Below are 21364 nucleotides of genomic sequence, written 5' to 3' on the forward strand. Positions count from 1 at the left end.
TTGGCTAAGGCGTAAAGCAGAGAAGTGGGACCAGATCTGCTGGGGAGGGTCAGGGATGGGCCTCTGATGTCTTCCCAAGGCTCAGGCTCGGGCTGCACACAGTTGGCCCAAGTGTGGGTAGCACAGCTGCGAACACCAGGACTTCTCCCTCTCTATATGGGTGGGGCTGGGCAGTATCTTCTGAAATCCCTTGTGGCCCTGTGCACAGGGACCTTCTTTGTAGATGGGCAGTGTCCAGCGGGCTCTGGCCCTGCTCTGGGGTGAGGTGAGCATGACAACAGCTCCAGTGCATGCTCCAAGTGTTCGGACGGTGACCTATTGTCTGGAACCAGTCCTCTCCCCTTCCTCAAAGGCCTTGCTAGGGACCCCCTCTGCTTGTCATGAAGGCCCTCGGACCTGGATGGTCTCGGCAGGGATGATGTCCAGGGTTGGGCAAAGAATGGTCAACAGCAGGAAGCAAGGTGTGTGCCTGGGTGCCTGATGATGCGTGACCCACCTGATGGGGACAAGCAGGAGGGGAGGGACGCTATGTGCTCCCAGCCGTCTGCCCGTCCCCTTTGTTGTCAGCACCTGTGGGAAGCAGTGGCCTTGCCATCAAGTCCCAATTCTGGAAGGCACCCCATCCTCCGGGTCAGGCCACCAGACCAAGATGTCACCTGGGGCAACGGCAACAGGAAACCAGCCCCCTTGTGCCCTCCTAGATCCAGTGACCCTTTTTAGATAAACTCTCTCCAGGCATGAGGCCTACCCCTCAACACCCCATGATAATCCGGAGGAACCCCCCGGGTAGGGAACAAATGGGGGCCTGCCTCCAAGTGACCCTCAGACTACCCCCAGCTTCGCAGTAAGGCCCCAGCACATAAGCTGTGACCATAGAGAAAATGAGGACATTGGAGCTGCACCTGTTAATACAGGAGCATCTTAATCTAAGAAACCCAAGACAAAGCTTTGGGAGGAAAATAATCTAAAAATATGCACCCCAAATCATAAGATAGGAAATGGGAGATAGAATGTCCAGCAGGGCCAGTGTTTACACTTGTGGGGACAGACCTGGTAACCTGGGCAGGTGGCAGGAACCCATGGGTGTTGCGGCGGCATGAGATGGGTGAAGAAACCAGGCATCCCAGTCTCAGTGAGAAGCCGTGACAAGTCTTAATGTGCCATTTCAATTCATAGGGAGGAGGGAAGAAATGTTCTTTTTGTTTTGCTCATCAATATGATGAGGTCTCGTGTCCCAAACCACATTCAAGCAGTTTCCAAGTCTGCTTCTGAATGGGCCATGCGGATCCGGACTGTGGCCAACCCAGTGGGGAGTGTGGTTCCCGAGCCCCGTGCCTCGATGCTGCCGGGGAGGGGCGGGCAGGTGGGTGGACAGACGGACAAAGCAGCAGGCTCCCGGGCGGCCAGCTCCCGGCGCTATGTGCTCCCGGCCATCTGCCCGTCCCCTTTGTCGTCAGCGCCTGTGGGAAGCAGTGGCCTCGCCATCAGGTCCCCACTTTGGAAGGCAACCCATCCCCCAGGGCCAGGTCTCCAGACCAAGACTTCACCCTTGGGCCAACGGCAACGGGTGAGAGGGGATCTAGGAAACCAGCCCCCTTGTGCTCTCCAAGGCAGGGACTGCTGGCTCACCGCCTCCTGTGGCCCCTGATGGAGCCAGGACATCGTCATCGTCACTGTCATCCTCATTGGATGGGGCTGCACCAGGCTCAGGGACAGGTGTTCTGGCCTCCTGTTCCTGCTCCACACGGCTGCGCAGCGCCAGGATGCGGTGGTGCAGGGCCGCATACAGCTGGCCCGTGTCCTTGGAGCTGGCCTAAGGGAGGCAGAGAAGTGATGGTTATGAGGCGTCATGGGGAGACCACTCCCTGGGCCTCTCCTCAACCTGGGGACCACAGACTGAAGCTCCCACAGCCCAAGCCCACACCCTTCTCCCAGTAGCTCCCAGAGTTTGTGGCTGGGCCAGCTCTCGGGGACAGTGGCATCCTGACACTCTTATTTTGGGGATGGGCCTACCTAGAGGCCTCCCTGCTCTCCATGGCCCAGGCCCTCAGTGCAGTGCTCAGTGCTCCCCACAGAGGGAAAGCCCTCCATCCAGCCCTGTGGTGACCAACCATATGTGCTGGGAGCTTCCCTCTTGTATTGGCTTGAGATTGCTGCCATGTCCTGGGGTCTATTCAGATTTGGGTAGCCCCTCCCATTCCTAGGGCTGCTCACCGAGATCAAGAAGACCTTCACACCCTGGTCCTCGGTATCCATGGCCGTGATGCGAATGCTCTTCTCACTGGCCTTGTCAATCTGCATCTGGGCCCATAGCTTGGTGTTGAGGATCAGTCGCAGGCTACCCTGGGTCCGCATCACTGCAACCAACAAGGCCACTCAGCCCTGGTCCCCTACCCCCGCCCAACAGCCAGCTAGAACAGAAAGCCTGGAAGGAAAAGCAAACCCCAAAAGCGAAATCCCATGATTCTGCCAAGGTCTGTGAAAGCCTGCCACCTGTCCACTGAGCAACATCCACCCACATGCTGGCCTTGCCCGATGCCACCATGCCCAAGGCCACCAAGGCCACTAGGGGGGGGTCAAAGGCTACATGTCGAAAGAGGGTTTTGTTGATCCACACAGCACATACCAGGATGGCAGCTCCCTTGGGGAAGGGAGTGATTAGGTGGAATAGGAGGCAAACTATAGGGAGGTGGAGCCAGACATTCATGGGCTGCACAATGGGTATACTCACATTTTATGCAACATGTGTCACATGGAAATCAGTACCCCCTCACTGTCCCCCACTCAAAGGCCAAGTCCTAGTCCCACCCTGTGGTTTTCTTAGAAAAAGGGTTGAGGCTCAGAGCTTCGATAAAGACAGACGGAGGGAGGCAATATCGCAGAGAAAAACTTGGTACAGACCTTTCCTCTCTGGACATACTTGTAACATGCCCTGTCCTGCCTGCAGCAGGTCCAAAGCCATAGTCAGCCTGTCTGATTTGTCCGAGCCCACTCAGCCCATCTGTGCCCTGACCCTATGGACATGGGTGACCTCTTGCCTGCCTGGCAGTGCTCCCCACTGGAGCAAGCCTGGAGATTAGAAGGTGTTACCCCATCCTGGGCCACAGATAGCTAGAAAGAATGGGGAGTGGCTTGGGCCAACTTGCAGATGCCTGTGGGGTCCTGGGCGCCAACAACTGACTTCTCTGTCCTTGCAAGCCAGAAATGTCCAGCTCTGAGGCAGTGGAGCTGTTTAGAAGGGCTTAGAGGAAAGGTCTGTGACAAGGATTGAAGGCTGTGTGGGGTGAAAGAAGAGGTTCCTGGGATGGATCCCAGTGAAGGAGGGAAAGGTGTAATGCAACAGAGTAGGCCCTAAGCTGCTGCCTGAAGAGTGGCTGATGAGCTGTGGGGCTAGAAACACTGTGCTCTTTCTGTCCATGTATGGTACATTTGAACATTTTCCTAAGAAAAAATGAAAGAACAATGGATGGGACGTCCATGAGGAAAAAGGAATAGTGCCCAAACAGAAAGGCCCTTTTTATTCTTGTTCCAATCCTAGGGACAATTCTAAGGATGCAGTGTGAGCTACTTACTGGGCCAGGAATCACTGTTTCTGTAAAGGCTGGAGGACAATTTTAATTTGGGAAGATAAAAAAGAAAAAGTAGAAAAGTGAACACATTTCACAATATAGACACATGTACATGCTGATTCTCTTCAAATGTGTATGTATGTATGTGTATGCTCCCCCTTCCCACACACATCTGTTCTTGTAATCAGCATACTTCCGGGAATAAGATTCATGTACAGACGGTCCAGGAGCATCATAAATGTCATCAATAGGGAAATGATGACATACATTCATTGTCAACAGAGTATATTAATGTGAAAGTTTTCCCTAACAGTCATGTTTTTAAGGAAAATTTAATGACAGGAACATGCTCACAAAATAGTGAGTGAAAAGATCAGAATATAAAATTGCCCCATTTTCTTAAAAAAGAACCACAGAACAGGAGTTAACCACCCCAATGTTATTAGCAGAGATTTCTCTTTATGAAGAGATTGCAGCTGTGTTTGATTTCTTCTTTTTCTGTTTTACCATTACCATAAAACAACTGGCAATTTCATGATCAGAAAGTAAGTTTAAAAATTGCTAGGTACTAGAATCTATGTAAAGTAAACACAATAAACTAGTAAAAAAAATTGCTATGTTCTTTTATCCACTTTCACACTCAGAAAGAGGGAGTCATGAAAGGGCTGGCAGCTGGATGCTCTGGGTCAGGCTTCAGGGTGTGGGTACTGGGGGCTCTCCTGTGGGGACCCACTTCTCTGCTCCTTGGGCCAAGGGGCCGAGTTGGGACCTCACTCTTTATTGCTTTGGGAACTCTGCACCAACCCAGACCCTCTCCACAGGGGACCTACCGCAGCTCACCTAGTCGAGACTGTAATGTTCCATCATCAGTTGATGCCATGTCGTTGAGTCTGAGCAGCCCCCGGCCTCTCTCTACCCATGACTGTGAGGTCTTGTCAAAGACAAACAGCTTACACTGGATCTGAAACACAAGGTGGCCCTCTAGGTGAGCAAGGACCCTGGCTGGGTGGATGCCACTGTGGAGGGACCCCTGAGAGCTCCCATCTAACTCCCATGAACTGCCAGGGTCAGCAATCTACAGCTTGGGGTACACATTTGGCCCTTGGCCAGTCTTCTGTTCTGCCCTCAAACTAGAGTGAATTTTATACTTTTAGAGGGATATGTAAAAAATTAAGGAAATGCAAATCAAAACCACAATGAGATGCCACTTCACATCCATCAGGATGGCCACAACCAAAAAGACAGATAATAAAAAGTATTAGAGAGGATGAGGAGAAATGAGAAACCTCACACAGTGCTGGTGGCTACTATGGAAAAATTTCTCAAAATGTTAAACAAGAAATGACTTCATAGCCCGGCAATGTCACTCATAAGTATCCATCCAAGAGGAATGAAACAGGTGTTCAGAGAAGAATATGCACACAAATGTTTGAAGTAGGAGAATTCTGTAATAGCTAAAAAGCAAAAAAACCCAAATATCCATTAATACAATGGAGTATTACTCAACCATAAAGTTGTGAAGCTCTGGCCCTGGCCAGTTGGCTCAGTTGTAGAGCTTTGGCCTGGTGTGCAGAAGTCCCGGGTTCAATTCCCAGCCAGGGCACACAGGAGAAGCGCCCATCTGCTTCTCCACCCCTCCCCCTCTCCTTCCTCTCTGTCTCTCTCTTCCCCTCCCACAGCCAAGGCTCCATTGGAGCAGGGTTGGCCCAGGCGCTGAGGATGGCTCCGTGGCCTCTGCCTCAGGCGCTAGAATGGCTCTGGTTGCAACAGAGCAACGCCCCAGGTTGGCAAAGCATTTCCCCATTTCCAACTTCAGGGGAAAAAAAAAAAAAGTTGTGAAGCTCTGATACACACACAACGTGGATAAACTTTAAAAACTTGATGCTCAATGAAAGAAGCCAGACACAAAAGGCCACACAATGTGTGATTCCATTTATATGAAATGTCCAGAACAGGCACATCCCCAGAGATAGGCAGTGGAATTGTGGTTGCCAGGGGCTGGGGGAGGGAGGTGGGAAGTAACTGCTAATGAGCACAAAGTTTCTTTTTGGGGCACAAAGATGTTCTCAGTGATAGTAGCGACAGTTGCATATCTGTGTAAATATATTAAAAATTACCGAATTGTATGTTTTAAAAGGGTAAATTTCTTAGTATATGCATTATATTTCAATAAACTGTTATCTTAAAAAATAAAGACTATTGGCCCTGGCCGGTTGGCTCAGTGGTAGAGCATCAGCCTGGTGTGCAGGAGTCCCGGGTTTGATTCCCGGTCAGGGCACACAGGAGAAGCACCCATCTGCTTCTCCACCCCTGCCGCTCTCCTTCTTCTCTGTCTCTCTCTTCCCCTCCCGCAGCCAAGGCTCCATTGGAGCAAATATGGCCCGGGCACTGAGGATGGCTCTATGACCTCTGCCTCAGGCGCTGGAATGGCTTTGGATGCAACAGAGTGATGCCCCAGATGGGCAGAGCATCACCCCCTGGTGGGCATGCTGGGTGGATCCCGGTCGGGCGCATGTGGGAGTCTTGTCTGCCTTCCTGTTTCTAACTTCAGAAAATTACAAAAAAAAAAAAAAAAAAAGACTATCAACAGAGATCATTATGTGATACTTAACAGAAAAGAAGGTTTGCAGATTATTATGTCAGTATATCTTACCATGGATAGATTAAAAAATAATGTTGAGTGGGGAAAGAAGTACCCCTAAAACCTTCATTAAAAACTCCCCTAGCCTGACCAGGCGGTGGTGCAGTGGATAGAGCATCGGACTGGGATGCAGAAGACCCAGGTTCAAGACGCCAAGGTCGCCAGCTTGAGCGCGGGCTCATCTGGTTTGAGCAAAAAAAAAAAAAAGGTCACCAGCTTGAGCCCAAGGTCGCTGGCTCAAGCAAGGGGTTACTCGGTCTGCTGAAGGCCTGCAGTCAAGGCACATATGAGAAAGCAATCAGCCTGACCTGTGGTGGCGCAGTGGATAAAGCGTCGACCTGGAAATGCTGAGGTCGCCGGTTCGAAACCCTGGGCTTGCCTGGTCAAGGCACATATGGGAGTTGATGCTTCCTGCTCCTCCCCCTCTCCTCTCTCTCTCCTCTCTCTCTCTCCACCCCCTTTTCTAAAATGAATTAAAAAAAAAAAAAAAAAAAAAAAGAGAAAGCAATCAATGAACAACTAAGGTGTTGCAATGCGCAATGAAAAACTAATGATTGATGATTCTTAATCTCTCCATTCTTGTCTGTCTGTCCCTGTACCTGTCTATCCCTCTCTCTGACTCTTTCTCTCTGTCTCTGTAAAGAAAAAAACTCCCCCAAAACTCCCTTATATAGTCTGACCAAGTGATGATGCAATGGATAGAGCGTCGGACTGGGATGCAAAGGAACCAGGTTTGAAACCCCGAGGTTGTTGGCTTAAGCATGGGCTCATCTGGTTTGAGCACAAACTCACCAGCTTGAGCATGGGATCACAGACATGACCCCATGGTAGCTGGCTTGAGCACAAAGGTTGCTGGCTTGAGCAAGAGGTTACTTGCTCTGCTGGAGCCCCCAGTCAAGGCACACGTAAGAAAGCAATCAATGGCCTGACCAGGTGGTGGCACAGTGGATAGAGCGTCGGACTGGGATGCCAAGGACCCAGGTTTGAGACCCTGAGGTCGCCAGCTTGAGCGCGGGCTCATCTGGTTTGAGCAAAGCTCACCAGCTTGAACCCAAGGTCGCTGGCTCGAGCAACGGGTTACTTGGTCTGCTGAAGGCCCGCAGTCAAGGCACATATGAGAAAGCAATCAATGAACAACTAAGGTGTCACCCTGCATAACGAAAAACTAATGATTGATGCTTCTCATCTCTGAGTTCCTGTCTGCTTGTCCCTCTCTCTGACTCTGTAAAAAAAAAAAGCAATCAATGAATACCTAAGGTGCCGCAACAAAGAATCGATGCTTCTCATCTCTCTCCTTCCTGTCTGTCCCTCTCTCTTTAGCAAAATAAATAAATACCCCTCCCACTCTCTAAACATAGTTTATAGACACACATGTATGTGTGAAAAAATGAAAAGCGGATGAATGGGCACATAGATCTAGGTATATTGGTCCAAGCCAGGGATGAAGAGGGGGACAGGGAAAGAGTAGGAAGTCTGAGTGGCATGTGCCATTTCCTCCCCTAATAAAACAATATGAGGTGCCAGTGTGACAAAATAACCATAGCTATAACTTTGGGTAGGAAGAGAAGTCACAACAATCTTGTAATTCCCTAAACTATGAGAATGTTTCAAAACAGACTCCTTTTGTTGGAAAACAAAGCAATGTAACTCCCAAGAAAAGCCCCACCAACAAGATACTAAAGGATGGGGACTCAGGCCTCTCTGTCACTTACAAGGGAAGACTAAGTGTCTGGAGGATGTGGCTTGAACCCTTGGGCACTAGACTCCCACATGCATGGTGGAGCGCATGCGACTCATGGCCCTCACACCCTCACACTTCCACCAAAAGGCCAGAGGCCCACTGTGGCCCTCACCTGTAACACGTTGCTCTCTGCCTCCTCACCGGTGATGACTTCCACTTTTTCCAACAAACACTTCCGTGCTGTTGCCTTGGTATAGGCAGCTGCCGATTCAGCCAGGGACTCTGCAATGGTATTAGCTAAACAACATTGACTATTGACTTGGTGGGGGGAGAATGTGTACTTCACACAGACAAAAGGGTTGCTGCCTTAACCTCAAGGGTACCAGTTGCCTCAGCCAGGCTACCCTGGAACTTGGAAGTGGACCCAAAACATGCTAAGTAGTTTGGCCTTAGGATCTGTAGGGAGGTCAGCTGGGATGGCTCCAGGTCTCCCATTTCACATTCAGCAGGGGACAGATCTCTAAGAGGGCACTGAAGACAAACTCCCTCTACTGCCACCACACAGCGCCACGGCCTGGCAGTTTATACTTGAACATGTCACTTTTCTGCTCACTGAAAACTATAGTGCCCATGGCTATTTGGCTCTCCCAGTGGCTGGTTCATGAGGGTCCTTATTACTTTTTGATTTGGTCCCTACATCCCTCCCAGGCAGGGGCGTGGGTGGCTAGTATCCTGTCACTCGGTACCCCCTCCCACAGGTAGCAGGACTGCAACATACCTTTCTCAGGAGTGGCCTCCTGGGATGAGGACTCGGACCCAGACTCCACCGCTGAGTTTTCCCTGTTGGCATCTGAAGTGACTTCATTTAATTTGGGTGGGCTCTGCAGGGAAACGAAGGCACACAGGGAGGAAGGTGTGTGTGGGCAGTGCTCGCAGGCTAACCACTACACAACAGAAAGCCCCTCAGCCTGGCGGCAGCTCTCACAACTACCCTGCTGGGCACAGGGCTGCTTTCTGCCCACCACTTCTCTGCAGCTTTGGGGACCCTCCCAGCCCTGGCAGACAGGCTTTCATAGTGCTTCCTCACAGGGCAGGTCTCAGACTGTGTCACGCTCCACCCCAGCACCACACAACAACCATCAAGAATCATTGGTTTTAAAACCTAACAGAAAAGTGTTCTCATAGGTTCACCCTGTGCATTGCAAATGAACTGCCCATGAGTCCCCAAATGGGGGCCTCTGTGGCACTGCTGGGAGGCCACCAGCTGACATTACTTTGGGCTATAGCTTTCACCTGTCTTGTTAGGTAGTTCTTTAGCTATTTCATTCTAACAGAAAAAGGACAGTACTAGTGCTCAAGAAAAGCCACAGGAGGCTCCTTAATGTAATGTAGGCTGAGACAAACACGGAAAAGAATTAGTTGGGCCCCAAACAGCTTCTTAGCCACACTGACAATAAAAATAGCAGGGCTGTGAGCACTTGGGAAAAACAGGGACAAAGTGAAGAAGCACGTAAACAATTCCAGAACCCAGCCCTGGCTGGGGTGTATGTCAGGAATACACGGGACACAGGATCCCTCCGAGGCCACCGCACCCATCTCCTACTCTGTGCTGCAGCCTCGTGGTAAGGTGGGGCTGACCATCCTTGGCTCCAGAAGTGGCTCAGGGGGCCCCAGCAGCATGCGGCTAAGGACTATGGTCTGATGGCTGTCACTGCAGCTAGCCTTAGCCAGGAAAAAGCATGGCCTGTGACTCAGGGAAACCTGTTCTAGGATGAGGAGAGACAGCAAGCAGATAACCCTGTCCCCAGCTTTAACCTGAGTCTCATCTGGGTCTTCTCTTATTTGCAGCTAAAATCATCCTAATTTCCTGACAAAGCAGCAGCCATATCCATGTCCCTTTGACCTGGGCTGGGGAGTTCTAAATCTTCTGGGCCTCAGCAAGAACAGTCCCTGCAGGGGTCACTTACCAATACACGCTCACTCATGTTCTGGCCAAATACAAATTTGTTGCTGGTGACATCGGCACTATTGGTCGAATTCTCTAAACTGAAGAGAAGATGGGCTGTGAATTCGAGGGTGGAACCTGGTGGGTAACAAGAGGCAGCTAAGCTGCCACTGGCCCATGAGTTCTACTCTGGACATGAGATGATAGAGATCACTCTGAGGGCTGGGCTGGACAACCCCACAGAACTGAGGTCCTGCCACAGGTGTCCATCCAAGTCCACTGTCCTGGCCCCTCCACAGCTGTGCCAAGTGGGAAAGAAGGGAGGGGCTGAAGGGCAATCGGGATTCTGGAGGATTCTGCCCCCTGGTCTGGGTGCTGCCTCCCCTTTGGGCCCAAGTCTGGGTGGATGGATGACCCGGGCCCCTCTGGGGTGGAGGGGCACAGGGCCCGATACATACCTGGAGCTGATATACTGAAGAAAATAGTTGGTCGTGGTTGGCGTTTCTGAACTGGGGTGCCCGACATTCTCCATGTCCGCTGCTTCAGTGTTCTCATTTACTAACTGGGAAACAGAAACTCACTCAGAGAATGACATATTCTGGACCTCTCTGCCACCTGGCACAGCTCAACATGTATCTCCTATCAATGTGCATGTCGGGGTTTGTGTGCATACTGGGTGCTGGTGCTGTAATCAATTCCACAACTTTTTACTTTTAATGGTTAAGGTACAAAAACAATTCATAAAGTGTTAGGTGCTTTTTCTACCTTGTTAAAAAAAAAAAAAAACCCAACGCCTTTAGACTGGCATCTTGTTAGCATTTTCCTCGATACTTCTGTACCGACATCACAGACTGCTTATAAATCTGGTGTTTTAAGGGGTCCATTACTAATGTAAAGAAAAATATTTTTTCTTATGGGCTTTTTTGATGCCAGCTGCCATGTCTCCTACATAACATATGTGACCAAAGCTGTTCCCAGGAACCCTGAAGGGTGAAAGGATGGACCTGGTCCTGTGGGTGAGGCAACACAGGCTCGGAAAAGTCAGGAGAGCACGGCCTGGAGTCACCCTACACAGACAGGGTGGGATGTGGCCAGGACCTCAGATATTGTGTGAACCCTGGACTTCTTGCAGACACTGCCCTTGGCCCAATGTCAAGGCAGTATTCCCCTGAACTTGAGGAGCAGACTTAACCTGACAACTGACTAGGCCCCGCCCCCAGTGCCAGTGGATTTCAAGGCTGTCCTTCACTTTTGTCCTCCTCCCTAGAAAGAGCAGTCCTTAAGGGACTCATTATTTCATCTAAAGTCATGCAACATTGGCCCTGGCCGGTTGACTCAGTGGTAAGAGCGTCGGCCTGGCGTGCAGGGGTCCCGGGTTCGATTCCCGGCCAGGGCACACAGGAGAAGCGCCCATCTGCTTCTCCACCCCTCCCCCTCTCCTTCCTCTCTGTCTCTCTCTTCCCCTCCTGCAGCGAGGCTCCATTGGAGCAAGGATGGCCTGGGCGCTGGGGATGGCTCCTTGGCCTCTGTCCTAGGCGCTGGAGTGGCTCTGGTCCCGACAGAGTGATGCCCTGGAGGGGCAGAGCATCGCCCCCTGGTGGGCGTGCCGGGTGGATCCCGGTCGGGCGCATGCGGGAGTCTGTCTGACTGTCTCTACCCATTTCCAGCTTCAGAAAAATGCAAAAAATAAAAAAAATGAAAATAAATAAATAAAGTCATGCAACATCAACACCTACTTTTGTCTCTGGGGCACCTGAGCTTCTCTTGGTCAGTGACACTACAGGAGGATGCAGATGGCACAACTCATCATTCTCAATGAGGTGACCTTTGTTTCCTTATTTCAGGGTCTCTCACTCTCAGCATCAATGACATTGGCACACTGTGGGGTGTTGATCAGCATCCCTAGCCCACATTTCCTTGTGTGACAATCACAGATGTCCCCAGACATGGCCACTGATACTGCCTCTCAGCCCTCTAAAGGAGCCATTCTTGCCAGATGAGCTGCTGGAAATGGCCCAGAAGAACATTCTGCCCCTGTGGCCAGGAAAGGTAGCGCTGCCCACTCTAGTCTTCCGGGGCCACTAGCACACAGGGTGCAGAGATGAGCCCTGTGCCTGCAGATGCCTTCCACTCTGGCTCAGTCCCCAGACTAGACCTAGCTGCCTGGAGGTGACAGATACTGTTGCTACTATGGGAGAGAAAACAGTATCTTTCCACCTGCCCTAGTTTAAAAAATAAGGTGACAGCTCTCAGTCAAGAGCGGTTTGATCCCATGGGGAACATTTAACACTATTTGGGGACATGTGCTCTTGTCAAAACTGGGAGGGTATACTCCTCGTATCTAGAGTGTGGGGACCAGATATGCTGTTCAACAACCCACTTTGATGCGCAGGTCAGGCCTCCCAACAAATAAGCACAGTCCAGTCTCGATGCTGCTGGTGCTGAGACAGAAAACTTTGAAAGAAACAAAAATCTCTTACTGGCTGCCTCTCTGTCCCCTGCTGCCAGGAGCCACGGCTGAATCCACTCAGGATGGAGAAGTGGCAGGCAGCCTGCATGGCTAAGCAGCAGAATATAGGAAGTATGCACGACAAGCAGCTGCTGTCTGGGCCATGAGTCACAGGACCACCCGGCAACACACAACAGACTCCTGTTGTTGAACCTTGGGGGGGGGGGTCCAATAGCTCACCCAGCCCTCTGAACACATACCTTAACTCTGTCCCTTAAGTTCTGCCCAAACACAAATGCTTGCTGTGCAACTTGCTCTTTTTTCTCATAGTTGTCCTCCTCGGAAGTATTGCTAGAATCATTTTTCTGGGGTTCTTTCTCCTAGTTAAACAAAACAACAAAAACTGAAAAGAAGGGACACATTAGTCCCAACAAGCAAGCTGAGCCATCTTACAGAATCACTGTGTCCCTTGGCGAGGGTCCCTGGGCTGAGGGACATCTGAGGAGGGGTTATCTAATAGAACAATCAGGTAGGCGGACCCCGGGACTGGTCAGGGAGAGAGCTCTTGGCAGCTGGGGAAATGGGGAAGACAGGACGGCTGGGTCTCTCTCCAGGGCACAGCTGCACAGCTGCCTGACTGTCCCAAGACCCAGCTACCCAAGTTTCCAAGAAATATATGTTTTTGAAACAATTTATATTTCCAATTTTGCTAACTAGTTTGAAGGTGGGCGCTCAAGGAAGTTTCAGAGTTAAATTGTAGACAATCATTTTCACCATTTGAGTCTAAGCACCTATAGGAAGGAGGGGGTGGGAGAAGAAGAGGGTAGAGAACCTCTGGCAGCAACTTATCTGCCGAAGTGACAGAGTGCAAAGACACACAGACGCAGTCTGGCTTGTGTATGAGGCATGGTGCAGTCCTACAAACTGGATTCCAAACCTGCTTCTGCCAACCCCAGACTGTTGCTCTAGGAAATGCCTGTCTTCTAGCTGCTCTGAAGCACTACTGGAATACAGATGTTTCTGGCCTATATAGTTCTAGAACTCCAAAGGACTGTTTTATTTTTAAACAAGTGATTTCTGCCTGACTGGTAGTGGCGCAGTAGATAAAGGGTCACCTGGGATGCTGGGGTCCCAGGTACAAAACCCTGAGGTTGCTGGATTGAGCATGGGATCATTGACATAATCCCATGGTCTCTGGCCTAAGCCCAAAGGTTACTGGCTTGGCTGGCACGTATGAGAAGCGATCAATGAATAACTAAAGTGATGCAACTACGAGTTGATGTTTCTCATCATCTCTTTCCCTTCCTGTCTTTCTCTTGCAAAAAAAAAAAAAAAAAAAAGAAAAGAAAAGAAAAAGATTTCTGAGCTGACTCCCCAAACTTCTTCAACTGGAAAGGGCACATGTGTATGAATCCTCAGAGTCAATGGAGTGTGGAACAGGGAGGGAAGACATTTCTCCAGGTAAAATGGTGCAAAGTCCTCACTAATGAAAGCCATCCCTCTGGCTCCAGCAGCTCCCCGGGGCTCAAAGGTTAGTGTGCCCGCTGGCAGGAACACGACCCTGGGACATGTGGAAATGGGATGCTAGACTCTACAACAGAGCTCTGCTCATGGCATCTCTCTCATGGAACCTGGGAAACCCCCCACTCTTGGCGTTTGTTAGCTGTAGTTCTGTAGTAATACTGCTGAGCAAATCCAGACAGCTTGAATACAGAACACCACCAAAACTACTCAGAGCAGGTAACACACTACGTGCTCAGCAAAGCCTGAGAAGTCTCCCGTGAGGTGCATTCCCTGTCTCAGCACAGACGGACCTCTGCTGCTGGCGCCTTGTCAGGTGAACTTCTCTGTGTGGGGTTGTTGGGTGATGTTGATGTTGCTGTTCCTGTGCAGTCTGCCGGGACACTGAGCCCGTTGGTGCCGCTGCTTGGGACTGTGGGGACAGAAGGACAGAGGGAGAATAATGGAGTTAGTGCTGGACCACCTCTACTGCTTCTTTTGTCCACCATTTGGAACAACAGCATATAATTTCTCACTTTATAAGGAAGGACCTAGTGTCATCATGAAAAACAATAAATTCTTTTTTTTTTTTTCAAAATTTTTTTATTTATTCATTTTAGAGAGGAGAGGGAGAGACAGAGAGAGAGAGAGAGAGAGAGAGAGGAGAGACAGAGCGAAAGAAGGGGGGAGGAGCTGGAAGCATCAACTCCCATATGTGCCTTGACCAGGCAAGCCCAGGGTTTCGAACCAGTGACCTCAGTGTTCCAGGTCGACGCTTTATCCACTGCGCCACCACAGGTCAGGCGAAAAACAATAAATTCTTAAAATAAAATCAAAACCAAAACTAAAACCTCACAGCAGTGGAAATATCTTATTATTGCTTATTCCACAAAGAACTGTCCAACTTTTCAGTGTATTTAGCAATACTGCTAATGAATGAAAAAAAAAGAAAAGGAACAAATATTGGAGAAACAGTTATGAGTTTTATAAAACAAGCTTTACAACTAGTATCTTTATTCTATGCATATTTTTCTTTAAATAGTTGACACACACAAGTTTTATTCATTCATTTATTTATTTATTTATTTATTTATTTATTCATTTTTAGAGAGGAGAGAGAGAGAGGAGAGAGACACAGAGAGAGAGAAGGGGGGAGGAGCAGGAAGCATCAACTCCCATATGTGCCTTGACCGGGCAAGCCCAGGGTTTCGAACCGGCGACCTCGGCATTTCCAGGTCGACGCTTTATCCACTGCGCCACCACAGGTCAGGTGACACACACAGTTTTAAATATGGCATTGACTGTTGAGCATCGTATAAAAAATTTCCCATATAGTTAAAAACTCTTTAGAAATATTAACTAGTTCCCTTGCATGGGATGTTACACTGCTTCTGACGAAGAGCTCTTGAATTGCAGAGAAAGACCAAGAGGAAGACAAGAGCTCACATCTCAAGGTTGGTGAGTAAAATGAAAACACATGTGAAAGTTATCCCTTGAGTTTGAGACTGCAGAGTTAAGTTCTGCTTGTAAACAGGTAGGGATGAATTTGAACTGCTGGCAGAGTGGAGGCGGCGTTTACGAGGCCAATGCGTGCACAAGGCATGTTTTGCACCAGCAGTCAGGCTCAGCCTCCTGTCTTTACTGGGCTCCCCAGGGGTGTAAAGGGTTGTTTTCCTAACACACTATTTATTTGTAAGTGCATTCAGCAGAAATGATCAAAGCCACCTATATCAATACATGACTGTCCCAGGTCCCAGGTGTGACTTCTGAAATGCTCTACCGTGCCATGCGAGCCTGGGCACCAGGACCGCATTCCTTACCGGCCTGTGAAAGTGCCTTTGGCTGTGGGGCTTGTAACACTGCCGGGCGAAGCACACTCCGCTGCTGCTCCTTGGGCTTCTGGCTTGGCAGACCTGGGAACAGAGGTCGGTTTGCCCAGGGCCCTTGGACCTTGTGGGCAGAAATGCAACAGCTCAGGCTCTCAGGCACTTTACACACAAATTACACCCAGCAATCCATTTAATGTTCCTCACAGGCTAGACTGTAGGGAAGTGTGTTTAAAAAACAAAAACAAAAAAACCTCAAAAAACAAAGCCAAGATATTTTCTTTACAGCTAGACATGCAGAGTCTGGCTATTGTTGCTTTTATATGTGATTAAATGGCATTCCCATTTAACTGATCATGTTTGTGAATTAATTCACTGAGTAATGTTTCAGGGAAGCCAAGGGACAGCTGTTCTCAAGTGCTGGGCTCAAAGAGTCAAGCACAGACATGAAGGAAAAGCAGAGGAGCCACAAGGCAAGTTTAGGATGCTGTTTGGGGTCACAAAAAGGTACTCTTTGCACCTGCTTTTTAAAATATCACTTTGAAAAAACACCTCTGCCACACAGAACTTGGGCAAGGACCATGAGAGAATGTATCTGGCGCTGCCTAGACTCCCATGAGAGCTGACAGGTCTGGATGGCGCCATCCCTTGGCCCTGCTCACCAGCAGTGTGCTACTCGGCTAATCAAGGTTAATGCCATGGCATGCTGGGCTACAATGCTTTGGAGAGACAGCCTGAACCAACTGAGCTATTGCTGGGCACAGAGCCCAAAGTCCCACGCCAAGCCAAGCCTGTTTCTTTGCCATCTACACATCAGGGTGGCACAGGGCTCACATGTGGGAGAAGCTCCCTGGTCTGATAGGCTCTTTAAAGCAGCTTTTCAAGGTTCATGTGTCAGGGAACAGCCCAGAGTGTACTTGTGGAGCTCTCCTCCTTTAAGGTGGGCACCTACCTGCACTGGGTGCCTGGCCATGGATCAGTGTTGGTGGCTTCAACCGGAACCCACTGCTCTTTTCTTCTATAAGCACAAGACAAAAGATAAAAGCAAGCCTCCCTGGGGTAGGGCAGCAAGGCTGGGAGGGAACAGGGGCAGGAGAGGGCTGTGGTCTGGGCCTCAGTGGCCATGGGCCCCTAGAACCAGGGAAATGATTCAAAATTGGAACACAAAGAGAAATCCTGTTTAACCACCAGGACTGTAAGGCAGCCCCAGTAAGGAAGAGGGGGCTGCAGAAAGTATGGCTCTGGGAAGAGTGCTGACAATAGAAGACCAGAGGGCATCAAAGGTGCAAAACAGAAGTGAAGATGACCACTCTACCAAGAGCCTTTCCAGCTGGAGGGTGAATGGAAGTCTGGTCAACCCATGAACCAGCGGCCTGTCAGGAGCCTGATTAGCAGGACCCCAGAGACCCCTTTCCCTTTCCTAGAGAACTTGTCAGGGATATGTCTCTAATCAGGAGAGATCTCTCTCTCTACTATCAGCAGATGTCTAGTCAATGAGACATGTTTTCTATGGCAAAAGATCAAGGGTGGCAGACAGCAGGCTTGCTTGTTCCAGATGTGCCTAGAAAGCTTTGTCTCATTGCTTAGTAAGAGCACTGAAGGCCCAGGAGAAGGAAGCAGGGCTGTCTGTCCTAGCCACGTGCAAGGAGATGGGGAGTCAACCAGGACTCAAATTCAGGCTGACAAATACAGGGGCTCCAGGGATGATCAAAACCTGGTTTCTGCCTGACCAGGCAGTGGCCCAGTGAACAGAGCGTTGGCCTGGGATGCCGAGGACCCAGATTTGAGACCCCAAGGTTGCCCGCTTGAGCACGGGCTCACCAGCTTGAGTGCAGGGTCCCTGGCTTGAGCATGGGATCATAGACATGACCCCATGGAAGCTGGCTTGAGTAAAGGGTCACTGGCTTGGTTGGAGCCCCCTGTCAAGGCACATATGAGAAAGTAATCAATGAATAACTAAGGCTGCAACTAGAGTTGATGCTTCTCATCTCTCCCTCCTGTTTCTCTGTCCCTGTCTGCCCCTCTCCTCTATAAAACCAAACCAAACCAAACCTGGTTTCTGCTCAGCCACATGTCCATAGCTCCCTTAATCTGCGCATCTTGAGGACTCTGCCTATCTCAGAAGGGGATGGGGTGGAAGGGACAGTTTAATGCAATCCTTTGGTGAGAAGGATCAGCATAAAAAGCCCTGTGACTCCAAAAGGACAGGTCTGTGCCTGGGAAAGCAGAATGACAGCAGCATTTTGGGCTACCAGAGGTAGCCTTTCTTTTGTGCTAAGGTCCAACCCATCAGAAAAAACCCTTGTTAGGTTGCAGAAAACAAGATCATTATATAAAAATTAGTTGTGCATTTCCTTCTTCCCTCCCTCCCTCCTTCCTTTTGAGAGAGAGAAAAAGACAGACAAGAAGGGAGAGAGATGAGAAGCATCAATTTGTAGTTGCAACTCTTTAGTTCAACTGATTGCTTCCCTTATATGCTTTGACTGGGTGGTTCTAGCCAAGCCAGTGACCACTTGCTCAAGCCAGCAACCTTGGGCTTCAAACCAGTGACCTGTGGGCTCAAACCAGCAACCATGGGATCACTTCAATGATCCCATGCTAAAGACAGCAACCCCATGTTCAAGATGGTGAGCCTACGCTCAAGCTGGATGAGCCCCATGCTCAAGCCAGTGACCTCAGGGTTTTGAACCTGGGACCTCAGAGTCCCAGATCAACGCTCTAACCACTGTGCCACCACCAGCCAAGCAGTTGTGTATTTCTATATACTGTCAATGAACAACCCAAATATGAAGTCAAGAAAACAATTCCACTAACAATAAACACGAAGAAAAAGAACATACCTGAGAATAAATTTAACAAATAAAAACTATAAAACATTGTTGAAAGAAAGTAAAGACTTAATATAAGTGGAAAGACATCTCAACAGGTCACATAATATGTGATTTCATTTATATGAAATGTCCAGATCAGACAAATCCAGAGACAGAAAGTGAATTCATGGTTGTCAGGGGCTGGGAAAGATGAAATGGGAGTGACTGCTCAAGGATATGGGGATTTCTTTTGGGGGTGATTAAAGTGTTCTAAAATTAATTATGGTGACAGTTGCACAATTCTGCAGATATACCAAAAACCAACTAACTGTATGCTAAAATGACAACACAAATGCTTTGTTAAACCAAAACTTCAGGTAGGAAACAAAATCAAATAAGAATTCTGGATGAAACAGAAGGGCCCTTTTCTTGTTGTCTGTCTACATGTTGCTCAGCCAAACTGCTCTACTTGGGCAAAAATAGATTACAGAAACTCTCACTGCTAGTTAGTGAAAAAGTGTAGAGCCTGCTGGGCTTTGAGGTCCTGTGTTAGTGGGCTGGTGTCTCTACCATTAGAGAGCTCTGGGTCATAAAAACCAGTCAGAAGAATCAGACAGAACAGGACACAGGGGAAGACATGCTGCCAGATGTTCCTTTTTGGTGTGTGACAGAGACAGAGAGACAAAGAGAGGGACAGACAAGGACAGACAGGCAGGAAGGGAGAGAGATGAGAAGCATTAATTCTTTATTGTAGCTCCTTAGTCTCCTTAGCTGTTCACTGATTGCTTTCTCATATGTGTCTTGATGGGGGGGGGGGGAGAGCTACAGAAGAGTGAATGACCCCTTGCTCAAGCCAGCAACCTTAGGCTTCAAGCCAGTGACCATGGGGTCAGGTCTACGATCCCATGCTCAAGCCAGCAACCCCACGCTCAAGCTGTTGAGCCTGAACTCAAGTTGGCGACCTCGAGGTTTCGAACCTGGGTCCTCCATGTACTAGTCCAACACTCAATCCACTATGCCACTGCCTGGGCAGGCCAGATGTTCCTTTTTAAAAGGAAAATACTGAATTACATTTCTAAAGCTCAGGGTTATTCAGAGGATGATTGGCAACTTAAAAACTAAGAAACTGACATAAAACTAACAAATTTAGATCATATTTAAAGCCCTTGGGAGCTGGCTCTGCAATGTTCACATTGTGGCTAAAGGTTGATATCTACCACTATGCTCTGTGCAGAGCCAATGCTAAAAGCCATTGACCCTTGGGGCAGACACAGACTGATCAGTGTGGGTGATGGGTCCAGAAATCACTGCCATTGAACATCCATTAACTTTGGGCCCAGTGCCAAGCCAACCCTGAAGATGCACAGGAAATCTATGCTGAATGCTACAGTGAACCAACGGACAGACAGACAAGGTATACAATGCTTCTAATGGCAACTGGGACTTGGGACAAAAGGGGCCCAAAGCAGAAGGCAGGTGTGCTTGTGAGGCAGTGAAACCCTGGAGGCCCCATCTTCACTAAAACAAATGTGATCTTATATAGCCTTCAGAAACTCACTTTCCCTGCAACATGGTCAGGGTATAAAGAAGAGGCATTGCCTGGAGGCCAGAGCCCAATCACACATGCCAGGGTAATGGGGGTGGCACAGGTGGCTGCACTGGTGTCTTCTAGAGGGCACATGCATACCTTTCTGTGAGCTTGCTGGTGGAAGAGGTTTCTCCCTATGGGGCAACCTCTTCCCTCTTCCAAATCATGTCTGAAGCAAGCAGGCTTCTTTGAGGGTGCATCTGCCTTGCCTAAGAAAGATCCTGAGTGATTTTTGAGAAAGCAATGCTCACCACCTGAGGAACTCCAGATTTAACATGTATTAGAATTTAACCTGATATATACCAGAGGTTGAAAAGACTCCAAGAAAAGGCAGCCTGGTGGGGGTTGGGGCCTGTGTAAGCGTGGTGCTGGTGCAGGGTGAGAAGACCTCTGGGCCACGTACAGGGAATGGAGCAATGAGTAAAGCACTGAGGACAAAGGAAGCCAGGTTTCTTCCAGTTAGAAAACAGGTAGCAATACAGAGGGGGGAGGCTAACACAAACAGATGAACCCTGTTGGCGCTGAACTGGAAGTATCCACATGAACCTGGGGTTATCTACACATGCAAGACACATAGAAATATGAGTAAACATAAGCACATGTATACATAGAAGTATACGTGTGTATGTTCCTAGCTCTGTGGGTGTGTTTCCCAAGCTCTGGTCATTGAGAGGTCCTGGGAGCACTGACAGCCAAATGGCAATGAGCACTTGGAGCACCCAAATTTTGGTTTCTTGAGACCAGGCTCCATTAAGAAGAACCAGGACCCCTTTGAGAAAAGGTAAAAGATGATGAGCCTGGAACCTCTTAAGACAGAAAGTAAAGAAGCTGACTAAAAGAATGATGAGGACCTAGTAAAAGGACACAGAAATGTGGCTTGATGAGGTCCACTGGCCAAATCTGGAACAATGAAAATAAACCAATGATTCAAATAAATTCTGAATATTAAAACAAATACTAATAACAACAGATTATTACCCAGTGACTAAAACAGGAATCATTAATCCCTATTGAGACAAATGACCAAATAAAGTGAGGAAAAGAAAGCTGTTCCTTACAGAAGAAAGCCAATAAATAAAAGTTGGGGCAATAATGGGGTAGAAATCTCCACTTGGTCACCATCAGAGGAATAATTCAAGCAAGAAAACATCAATGGATGCTAACAGAGGAGGGCAAAGTGAGAAGGCGATTTTCTTGTGTCTCTCAAAGTATCTCTCCACAAAATTGCAATCACAAAAGGGGAGGGAAGAAGTAATTTTATCGTGGAGAAACCAGCAGATTCTGCCCATATCAAGTGATCAAAGCCAACCCTGCCAGCAGCATCAGGACGAAGGTACACACTGTGCACTGGGGTG

The 21364-nt window shown here is 49.0% G+C and overlaps 1 protein-coding gene across 9 annotated transcripts in view; it reads right to left on the reverse strand.

The window, feature by feature from the left end:
* Positions 1-1133: 1133 nt before the first annotated feature.
* Positions 1134-21364, reverse strand: part of RANBP3 (RAN binding protein 3) — a 64263-nt gene continuing 44032 nt past the window's right edge. For 4 of the 9 annotated variants that reach the window (XM_066344926.1, XM_066344905.1, XM_066344879.1 and 1 more), the window contains 11 exons: positions 16564-16629; positions 15606-15698; positions 14100-14218; positions 12546-12665; positions 10295-10398; positions 9859-9937; positions 8670-8772; positions 8064-8188; positions 4410-4530; positions 2215-2357; positions 1134-1813 (listed from right to left, as the gene is read on the reverse strand). In XM_066344926.1, coding sequence (XP_066201023.1) covers positions 1580-1813; positions 2215-2357; positions 4410-4530; positions 8064-8188; positions 8670-8772; positions 9859-9937; positions 10295-10398; positions 12546-12665; positions 14100-14218; positions 15606-15698; positions 16564-16629 — 1307 coding nt within the window. In that variant the 3' untranslated portion in view covers positions 1134-1579. The remainder of the gene's footprint in view (positions 1814-2214; positions 2358-4409; positions 4531-8063; positions 8189-8669; positions 8773-9858; positions 9938-10294; positions 10399-12545; positions 12666-14099; positions 14219-15605; positions 15699-16563; positions 16630-21364) is intronic. The other 5 variants (XM_066344946.1, XM_066344915.1, XM_066344898.1 and 2 more) reach the window with 3 other exon arrangements.

Source organism: Saccopteryx leptura, chromosome 1 (assembly GCF_036850995.1).
Source record: "Saccopteryx leptura isolate mSacLep1 chromosome 1, mSacLep1_pri_phased_curated, whole genome shotgun sequence".
Classification (NCBI taxonomy): Eukaryota; Metazoa; Chordata; class Mammalia; order Chiroptera; family Emballonuridae; genus Saccopteryx; species Saccopteryx leptura.